This window comes from Eschrichtius robustus, chromosome 14, assembly GCF_028021215.1.
Source record: "Eschrichtius robustus isolate mEscRob2 chromosome 14, mEscRob2.pri, whole genome shotgun sequence".
Lineage (NCBI taxonomy): Eukaryota > Metazoa > Chordata > Mammalia > Artiodactyla > Eschrichtiidae > Eschrichtius > Eschrichtius robustus.
The window spans coordinates 35,731,504-35,742,138 of record NC_090837.1 but is presented as its reverse complement, the minus strand read 5'-3'; the positions used below and the strand labels follow the sequence as shown (position 1 = coordinate 35,742,138).

General features: G+C 40.7%; 1 protein-coding gene across 1 annotated transcript; it reads left to right on the top strand.

Annotated features, from left to right (window-relative positions):
* The first annotated feature begins 207 nt into the window (after window positions 1-207).
* LOC137776842 (myosin regulatory light polypeptide 9) lies at window positions 208-9,918 on the top strand. Its single transcript, XM_068563538.1, has 4 exons — window positions 208-366; window positions 6,020-6,218; window positions 6,705-6,866; window positions 9,414-9,918. Exons 2-4 carry the CDS (start codon window positions 6,035-6,037, stop codon window positions 9,584-9,586), a joined length of 519 nt encoding a protein of 172 aa, XP_068419639.1. The 5' UTR covers window positions 208-366; window positions 6,020-6,034; the 3' UTR covers window positions 9,587-9,918.
* The last annotated feature ends 717 nt before the right edge of the window (window positions 9,919-10,635 follow it).

Below are 10,635 nucleotides of genomic sequence, written 5' to 3'. Positions count from 1 at the left end.
GGAAAGGGGGAAAGAAAAGCTTACATTGTAAGAAGAGGTATTAAAAAAAAGGAAAACTCAGTCATCAGACCGGGAGAACCATTACACCTTCTTCTACGTTCTAAGTTGCCCGCTTGAGACGTCCTTCCCGTGCACTTGGTCAAAACTGCGCCCTTTAAGCACACCGGCAACTCCCCCGCCCCGTCACCCTTCCATTAAGCCAGGCTCACACTGTTAGCAGAGAATGGTGACTCGCTTCCTTCCGGTCCGCTAAGCGGAGGCCGGAAGTGTTGTTTGCAGCGTCTCTGGGAGTGGAAGGGAGTCGGTAGCGGCAGTCAGGGCAGCGAGGGGTTCCCTGAAGCGCTCGGGTTCTCGCGGCTGAGCAAGGTAAGTGGTGCTCGCGGTCGGGCGCGTGAGGCCCATGCCGGGGCGCATCCCCTCGGGACGGCTTGGGGTGGGGGGGGCAGTGGCGCTCCCCGGGCGCCGGGAGCGCACCTGGGTAGGTGTGCCAGCCGGTCCCTGGGTTTCGAGCCCCAGTGCCAGCTCCAGCATCGTAGGCCGCGGCCGGAAGCGGCTCAGACGCCGACTTCGTTCCTTTGCCCAAACTAGGAGCTCGGGAAGTGTGGCTTAGTCTGCTGGCGCCGCGAGCTTGGGCGGCAGCAGGCCTGCGAAACCCGAGCCCCGCGGAGCTGACTCTGGGACTAAGTTTAGTTTATAACGTAAACTTGTCCGATTCAAGAGAGTTTGCGTAAAAACTGTAGCCCAGTGCGCCCCCCTCCCCCTCGCTGCAGCTGTTGTTGCAGCTGTGTGGCTACGTTTAGTGGGAATAACCACCTCAAATTAGCAACTTCCTCAGCTCAGTGTCCACTTTTGTAATTAGCGTTTTATTTTTAAGTGATATTTGGACAAAGAGGAGTTCGGGGTTTAGTTTGCGGCTCCAGAAAAACTCCAAAATACAATACCGTGTTACTCTTGGGTGGAGACTCGGGGTTAAGTCAATTTCCCAAAGTGTTTCCTTTTAAAGTAGTTGAATTGGTTTATCAAAGAGTGTATCAGTTCTTTACAGAACTTTGGAACAGAAATAAGCGTTAGGTTGAGATTTTAACTTAAGTGCAAAAAGTTTTATATCTGAAGGTGAAGAAAGTGAATGTTTCCTAAAATTACTACGATTTGTTTCATGTTCTGGAAGGCTTTTGATAAGACTTAACCAGAAAAAGCTTTTTATTTAAAAAAGTGAGGCTTTACTGGCAAGTGAACCACGACAAAGAATTGCCTTTGTCAAGTGCTGATAACTTTTTGGGTGTGGCAGTCTGAGGGAACTAATCCTACCTTCTACCGGAAGTTTGCGTAGGAATTGAAAACTTGTTTTAGTTGGAACGGAAGCACCAGCCTGAAAATGTACTTTTAAAAAGCCGTGGTTACCACCAAAAAATTACATATACTTAGCTTTAAAAAAAGAAGTGCATTGATTAAATGAGACGGTAGATTTGGTCTGGATTTGGAAAGCAGATACTACGTGCTCTCACATTAGGAAGTGTTTTCTAAAATGGGAGTTCTTCCTTAAAGAATATAATCATATTTCCAGAATACTATCAATTTGAGTGTTAGTTCTGTAGAAAAAGTCTTCGGATTAGTTTACATTTATTACCACTACAAACGCTGGACTCTAGGATTCTAACTAGGGTAATCTAATGTAATATTGGTATGGATTAATCCCATTTTATAAATGAAACCAAAGTATCTAGAAATTCTGAAAAATCTTCTGGTTGCCCTTGATGTGTGAGGAAAGCCTCTTTGAGGATCTTTATTTTCCATTTCCCCCATCACTTAATCTAGTCTAACATCTTCCTTACATAGTTTGTATCCCTCCTTTTGTCATAACACTGAATGATTCTCTTCCTATTTGATCAAGCTAAAAGGATAAATCTAGAAATTCATTACCACCAACACTCCCCTTCCCTGATTAAGACAAGATTATACTCCTTCAGATCTGTAAACTGAATCTCCTTGACTGAATCTCTTCTATATATTTAATAGAAGCTGGCTCTGCAAGTCTGTGGGTTTTCAAGTTCCAAACACAGCCCTTCATGCCAAAGATCTTTAATTAAATGCTTCAAAAATACACTCTAGACTATAACTTAGGATGAGTGAGGACATAACTCGGAAATCTCAGGTTCCTTCATGGCAATCTTCCCACCCTAAATAAAGAATAGTTACATTGATGAATAAAATATTTTCAATTTTATTTTGCCCTAGCTTATGAGAGTTGTGTGTTTGCTGAAGGCTTGTTACATGAAGAGGGTTACAGGTTGACTCGTTTGGGGAGAGTAAAAGTGGACAGCATACTAGAATCGTAGCTAGGAGGACAATGACAGTATCTATCATCAGTGATCTCCTTCGGATCATAGCACTGTTCCTCATTTGGCTCCTTCTCCGCCAGTGTTTATTCCACCCATACTTTCAGTTTGGTAGGGGAAAATAAAAAACACCTTTTGCTTATTTTGAAATAACTGACTGCAAAGCTGAACTCCCTATCACTAAAAGGATCTGGGTTTCTGGTGGGAAACAGATCAGAATCCAACCTCCTTGAAAAAGTAAAGGCCCATGTAGTAACTTGCCCAACGGTATACTACCAGTTTTTGGTAGAATTAGCTACCCTAATTTGTTAGAATTAAGACTAACATTTAAGTCTCTTAATTCTAAGGACATCTTGTAGCTTTTAGGATTTTTCAGTCTTCTCCCCCCGCCTTAATCTTTTAGAAACAAAGATCTTTTCTGAACTCACAATATTTGATAATCATGTACCACCTTTGAGTTATTTTTCATTTTTGTTACGCATTGTTTTAACTTGAGAGCCATACTCCTGGAATGAAAACTATGTGACTCATTTCATAAGTTGAACCAATCATCTCATTTCTTTAAAGTTGCCTCCCCAACTATATTTTAAGCTCCTTGAAGATAGCACACCTACCTTACATTTCTTAATTCTTAAATAATAATCAGCGCTTATGACATTTAATGCACATGAATGTAATTCTACTGATCATATTAAAGGTCGATGGTTAAGTATCGAATGGGCTAAAGAAAAATTCTGTGAGACCACTGTCAGTGCTGACCCCAAAAATACCTTTATAGTGTTTAAAAACTATGTTAGAATGCATTTACAAATTTAAAGAATGCATGATTTTAAAAAGGCTAAATAGGGGACTTCCCTGGTGGCACAGTGGTTAAGAATCCGCCTGCCAGTGCAGGAGACACGGGTTCGAGCCCTGGTCCGGGAAGATCCCACATGGCCGTGGAGCAGCTAAGCCCGTGCACCAGAACTACTGAGCCTGCACTCCAGAGCCCGCGGGCCACAACTACTGAGCCCTCGTGCCACAACTACTGAAGCCCACGCACCTAGAGCCTGTGCTTCGCAACAAAGAGAAGCCACCGCGATGAGAAGCCGCCCAACCCAATGAAGAGTAGCCCCCACTCGCCGCAACTAGAGAAAGCCCGCACGCAGCAACAAAGACCCAACACAGGCAAAAATAATAAATATATTTATTTATTAAAAAAAAAAAGCAGCTGTAAAAAGGCTAAATAGGAAATACATCAAAATTCAAGAATGAGAGTGGGTGTGTGTTACTTTATAATCCAGACTAAGTTTTAAAAAGGTGTATAGAGGACCCGCACCGAATTGAGTATTATGAGTTTTTTTGTTTTGTTTTTTATAAATTTATTTATTTATGTTTGGTAGTGTTAGGTCTTCGTTGCTGTGCACGGGCTTTCTCTACTTGTGGCGAGCGGGGGCTACTCTTCGTTGTGGTGCGCGGGCTTCTCATTGTGGTGGCTTCTCATTGCGGAGCACAGGCTCTAGGTGCGTGGGCTTCAGTAGTTGTGGCTCATGGGCTCTAGAGTGCAGGATCAGTAGTTGTGGCGCACAGGCTTAGTTGCTCCATGGCATGTGGGATCTTCCCAGACCAGGGCTCAAACCCATGTCCCCTGCATTGGCAGGCGGATTCTTAACCACTGCGCCACCAGGGAAGCCCTATGAGGTGTCGTAGATTAAAAAAATCAGTTGTATCAACCATTTGACCTATAATTTTCATCAGTTTCTTTGTTCTTAAAATAACTGGCATTTGTGCATCATTAGGGGAATATAATGTAGTCAAACAAAATAGACTGTTTTTAAAGATGTGCTTTGTTTTGCAAAGACATGGCATACCTAAAATATTAAAGAGATGTGGACTGGTAAATATATGCCACTCATTGGGTCTCAACCGCTAACCCAAGTCCTGGAGTCCATTTAAGAGATGGAAGAATAATACATATATGCTATAACTCCTTGTAGTTTTTAAAACTACATTTAGAATAGAGGGGGACATTACAGTTCCATATAGTTTAGATAATAGTGGGATTTACTGCATCCAGAGGTGTTACAGAGTGAAAATATGCATTCATGAAAGGGTAATTAAAGGAAACTTGGAAACTAGGGAAGAGTATATATCATAACTGCTATGTCACGTAGGGTATATCTTACCAGCAACACATTCCAGTGTATCCTAGGAGTGCTATATTTAATGGACTGGAATTTGTGACTCTCCTTTGTGGAATTTCCTTCTAAAATCTGAGCTTTCCTTCTAAAATTTAGCTTAAAAAAAAAAAATCTGAGGCAGAGTCAGAGCTTTTCTAATTATTTCCATAATTGAATTTAGCCTCGCTGATGTGGTGTAATCAAGGAAAGAATGTAAGAAGTTTTTAAACTCATGTGGAGCGTTGTGTTCTAAAGCCACTTTGCAGTACTGACGTCTAGGTAGTACTTCATTCTTTGCAATCCACAGACTTATTTTTAGAGTAAGGGCATAGTGTTTTGCTACATCATAGTTAAATGTTGTTTTCAGAACGTAAGCTTTAAAATTGTTGTCCTGGTCAGAGAGTGAAATCAGTAGTGCCTATTTTAGACCTGCTTCAAAGAATATAACTGAATACAGTGTCTTAGTCTTGTGGGTTAGAGGTCTTGCAGACTGCCATTGCCACCTCAGCTCTGAAAGATGGTATGGTAAAATTTTATTATCTGATGACTCTGGGATTTTTAACTTCAAACAAATTTTTATAGTATTAAAGATTGTGTTGAAAGGAAAATTACCTCTTCATCTTACGTATTATTAAACGTTATTTTTAACTTAAATTTTACAGGGATAAATTTAGATTAGAGAGCAAAGGTAGTTTCCATACCTCTTAAAATGCTTTCTAAAACTTTTTAAAAACTAAATTGCTTTAAAAATTTTTATTGTGCTCTGATTTTTGTTTAGAGGACTTAGTCACCTCAAGTGATTTAGCTTAGCTCTGTGCAACAAATTGGTTAGGATAGAGTGGAAATACTTACAAAACTTAATTATTGATGAATTGCCTTTGGAGTTTTCTATACTTTTTCAGTTAGCCTTTTAACAGGTATCTTTCCTGAAGTACTTTGATTCCAGGAGTGAGGGTGCGATAAGAAATGTTAGTTGCGAGTGGAAGAATGGTATTTGGCAGTAAGATTAGGAGATGAAGACCTGTCGCATCAGTTAATCCTCCTTCCTTCTGTCCACGTTAGAATGGGAGGCTGGTTTCAGCTAGGGCTGCAGAAGGATAGACCTGTTGAAGATGAGTTAGTGTCCCTCAGTACTCCATAGCACTGATGTACAGAACCCAACGTTTTTTGTTTCTTGTTTTCTGTATTGTTATTAAGCTAGTAGATTGGGTTATTGGTCCTTAATCTGCTGTCCAGTAGTACTGGGGACAGGAAATCTTGTTGATAATTCTCTGAGCTTTGAATTAATGTTGGTCGTAGTTTCGTCACAACTGCTAAGGATGAGTGAACTCAAAGCATGAGTCTGGTTTTTCTCTTTGTAGATTGATTCTCTGCATAATGGTATCGATTAGTTGAGAGAGATTTTTGCCAAGTGATACTATCCTGTGGAATAGTCTTTAGACATATCTCTAAGTGGCTCAAACATATCAGGAAGGTTGGTTCAGTTTACTTTTTGTTATTTCTTGTATTTCCCTTCTTTGTTAGGATTTAACCGCCACCATGTCGAGCAAAAGAGCGAAGACCAAGACCACCAAGAAGCGCCCCCAACGCGCAACCTCCAATGTGTTTGCCATGTTTGACCAGTCACAGATTCAGGAGTTCAAGGAGGCCTTCAACATGATCGATCAGAACAGAGATGGTTTCATCGACAAGGAAGACTTGCATGATATGCTTGCCTCCCTGGGTAATGATCAGTTTTAACATTAATAAATCAAATAGAATTTCTATAACACCTTTTATGTTTATTTCTTAAGCCAATCTAATGATGCTTTGTGAAGCCAATCTAATGATGTTACAGTTCACTGAGATTCAAAGTCTGGAGCATTGTTTCCCAAAGCGTGGTCCCCAGACAACCTGCAGATTTCTGGCCAAGTCTCCGGGTTAGGCTGGGGGCCAGCCGTGTACGTGCATGCACTGCAAACACTGATCTTGATTATGAGAGCAGTGTTATTCCTCCTGACATCCCAGTGGAACAGCACACAGTCTCCAGACTCTTAAAACGGATCCTATTCATTGAGAAGACTTTTTTCCAAATAGTTTTGCTATCTTGAACGCAAATAGCAAACTGTTTAAATGATCATCTTGTCAAAATGTTTACCATGATGAATTGTTGATGCGTTTTGTGGTGTAATTATCACCCTCTTAAAATACGACCCTCTTTTTTGTTTAGGGAAAAATCCAACTGATGAGTATCTGGATGCCATGATGAATGAGGCTCCAGGTCCCATAAATTTTACCATGTTTCTCACGATGTTTGGTGAAAAGTTAAATGGCACCGATCCAGAAGATGTCATCAGAAACGCTTTTGCTTGCTTTGATGAAGAAGCAACTGGTAAGTCTGAGGTAACCTTTAATTACCAAGTGATTTAATTTTTGGTTATGGCAACTAAAATATATAATAACTTGAAATATGATGACATATAATACCCTCAGGTTTATACCATACCTGTTTTGGGGGATTTTGGGGGACAGGTTTTGCTTATGCCTTGTTAGTCACTCACTTCACTGCCTCTGCCCTTAAATATTTAATTTACAATTTAATAGGTATATTTGAAACTTCTTTAGGAAACTTACGTTACTCCTTTACTAGAATAATTCCACAAGGGTCAGGCACTCAGTAAATGTGTGTCAAACGAATATCTTTTACTGGAGCAATCTTGGAAAAAGTTTAAATTGCTGTAGGCGGTGATACCAGTACAATCCTATGTTTGTTTATCAGGCACCTCTCAGCTCTGAGAGTGTTTAGATCTGGTATCTAACCTTTCCCTCTGGAATCAGGTGCCCCGCTTTCATAATCCTATTCTGCATTAATAGCTGTGTGATTTCAGGCGAGTTACTTAACTTCTCTAAGCCTCTGTTTTCTTATTTGTAAGATGGACAGTAATATTACCTACCTCATAGGGTTGTTGTGAGGATTAAATGAGGAAATGAGATAGTAGCTTACTGCCTGCATGGAGTGAACTCTCAAAGACACCCAAAAGGTTAACTAAATACATGCCTGATAAGGGGGTAACTCATGGCAAGTTTTTAAGAAGGAAGGTACACCCTCTGGTTACACATTACTTGGACTAAACAGTCCAAGCATAGTTTGGGCATGGAAGCATAGTCTCCCCACTCTGGCTTTCAAGGCTCCACACGATAGAACCTCATTTGGCCTGTTCAAGTAGACCACCCTCAACTCTTCCTAACCTCCTTCCAGACTCGTCCATGCGTTGTTGCCCTGACTTACCTCCACCATTTCTGCCTCTGCCTTTCCTCCTTATACCACCTCCTTCCTCCTTCCCCTTGAAATCAAGACTCTGAACAGTTATTTCTGGAAGGCGTAGGGAAGGGGCAGGCAGAAGAGACTTTTTTCCTGCTAAAAACATTTGTGTATTGATTGAATTTTTTACAGTCAATGGGTATTACTTTTTTAGTGGAAGGGAATAAAACCATAAAAGAGTAAAGTGTCTTATTTATTCTTCAAAGTCATCTCAATGGTCACATTCTTTATAGAGCCTTACCTGTGTTTTCATACTATTTTGTCCTGACCTCTGGGAAAACTTAAAAGCTCTCCCTTTCCCTCTCCAAAGTATTTTATGTATGTCTCTACTGGCACGTACTCTACCTGAGCTTCTACTTTAGTTGTGTGCTTATTTCTAATCAGTCTCTCCCTGCTCCCAGGATAATGGCTGTGTCTTCACCAGCGTTACATTCCCATCTTCGTAACCCCTCCCAGCTCCTACCACAGTCCCTTGCACACAGCCAATGATGATTTTACATGATAGTTGAACGACTTGGCTGGAGATGAGGATTTATTTCTACAAGCTAAAAGGCTAAGATTTGAAGAACTTTTTTTTTTTAATCTAGGATTGAATTAGCAAAAACAGTCCATAAATCTAGAGTTTCTTTTGTGAACTGACCTTACACTTTAAACTCATAGGAAATATATTATCAATGTTTTAGCTTAATTTCACATACAAGGAAGTTGTCAGATTTTTCTTTTTTTACTTTATGAATTTCAGAATTTCTGTGCTTGAATGGTCATTTATTACCTTTGGATTACTGCATTAGTGGGTCTCAATCATGATTGCTCATGGGATTTACTGGGGAGCCTTTTAAAAATATCAGTAACAGATAATAAGTCAAGGGTGGCCTCTGGGGTTGTTTTGTTTTGAGCTGCCTGGATGATTCTTATGTGCAGTCAGGCTTTATGAGAACCCTGCTTTCACGAGTCCAGAGTAGAAAGCATTCCTCTCAGCTCACCACTATACCCCCATTGCCTATCCCAGTGTCTGCAACATAGTTAATGCTCAAATATCTACTCAGTGTTTTTGCACATCCTGGGCCTGAACATATTTGTTACTGAATCTAAAATTGGATTTGTTTAAAAAAATTTTTTTTAATCTCATTTTACATATAAAGAAAAAGAAGGGAGGTAAAGTGAAATGCCTGAAGTAACATAGCTTGTTAAAACTGGACCTCAAGACTTCAGTATTCTTTCCACTGAAGCACTTTATCGATGTTTATGATGATTTTAGTGTATTTACTTGTAGAATAAGTGTGACCATGCTATTCTAAGGAACCATGAGGCTTAGATTCCTTAATCATACTTTATGGCTTGTGGTTAGGCATAGGCTTAGCCACTGTTATCAAGAGATCAGGAGATGGATGTCAGGTGAGGTCAGTAGAGCAGAGCAGGTTAATGTCACTAAGCAACAGGGCATTTTCTAGGCAGCTGTCTGCTGAGGCTGGCTTTAGCATGTCAAGACCTCATACTTCATACATTTGCATGCTTCTAGTTCTTAACATACAGCCCACGCTTAGTCAAGCGTAGGTGCCCCTTGCAGTTACTCCTCAGAGTAGTGTGTCTTCTGATCCCTGCTTCTTTTGTCTTTAGGCACCATTCAGGAGGATTACCTGCGAGAGCTGCTCACCACAATGGGAGATCGGTTTACGGATGAGGAAGTGGACGAGCTGTATAGAGAAGCACCTATTGACAAAAAGGGGAATTTCAATTACATTGAGTTCACGCGCATCCTTAAACATGGAGCGAAAGACAAAGATGACTGAAAAGAACTTCAAATTCCAGCCAAACTTTCCTTGTTGCTACTTTGGGTATTTCTGAGACTTTCTCTTAGAGCCTATTGCATGCCCTTAGCTTTACAGCTTTTGCCTTTCTTGTTGTATTTATTCTCAACCATTTGGGGCACATGCATCTCTATAATTCAGACTGGAAATGGGACTTTTTGTCATTTTCAGAATAGAAAATAGGGTAGTTTAACTTACCCCTACCTTCCCCTCCCCCAATAACTGCAGTCTACAAAGAGTCGATATATTTTTTCAGAGAAAGTTATTCACTCAATTTTTTCTGAACCATAATTAAACTTTATGATAGAAACTTACTTGTTTAAAACTTCTTTATTTACCAAAATTGGCTTTTGTTGGTCTTGGTTGCAATTTTTTTTTTTAATTAATTAATTAATTTATTTTTGGCTGCGCTGGGTCTTTGTTGCTGTGCGCGGGCTTCTCATTGAAGTGGCTTCTCGTGTTGCAGAGCATGGGCTCTAGGCATGTGGGCTTCAGTAGCTGTGGCTCAAAGGCTCTAGAGCACAGGCTCAGTAGTTGTGGCGCACGGGCTTAGTTGCCCCGCAGCATGTGGGATCTTCCCCGACCAGGGCTTGAACCCGTGTCTCCTGCATTGGCAGGCGGATTCTTAACCACTGTGTCACCAAGGAAGCCCTTGGTTGCAACTTCTAAAGAAAGGTAGTGGGAATTCCCTGGCGGTCCAGTAGTTAGGACTCCACCTGCACTTTCATTGCCAAGGGCCTGGGTTCAACCCCTGGTAAGGGAACTAAGATCCCACAAGATACGTGGCGCGGCCAAAAATAAAGAAAGAATGGTAGTGAGGCAAATCCTAGAAAATAATACGGTTGTTAGACCTCCCCTTTACTCCTGCCAGTTTTCCTAACAATCCTGCTCCTCTACTATTCATTCTTCCCCCTTTTTAAAGAAATCCAATTTTAACTGCCTTTATTGAGTTTCCTGCACTTTGCCTTGCCTTCCAATTTTAAAAATAATTTCCTGTAAAATTTACATGTATATGATAGCTTTGGTAGCTT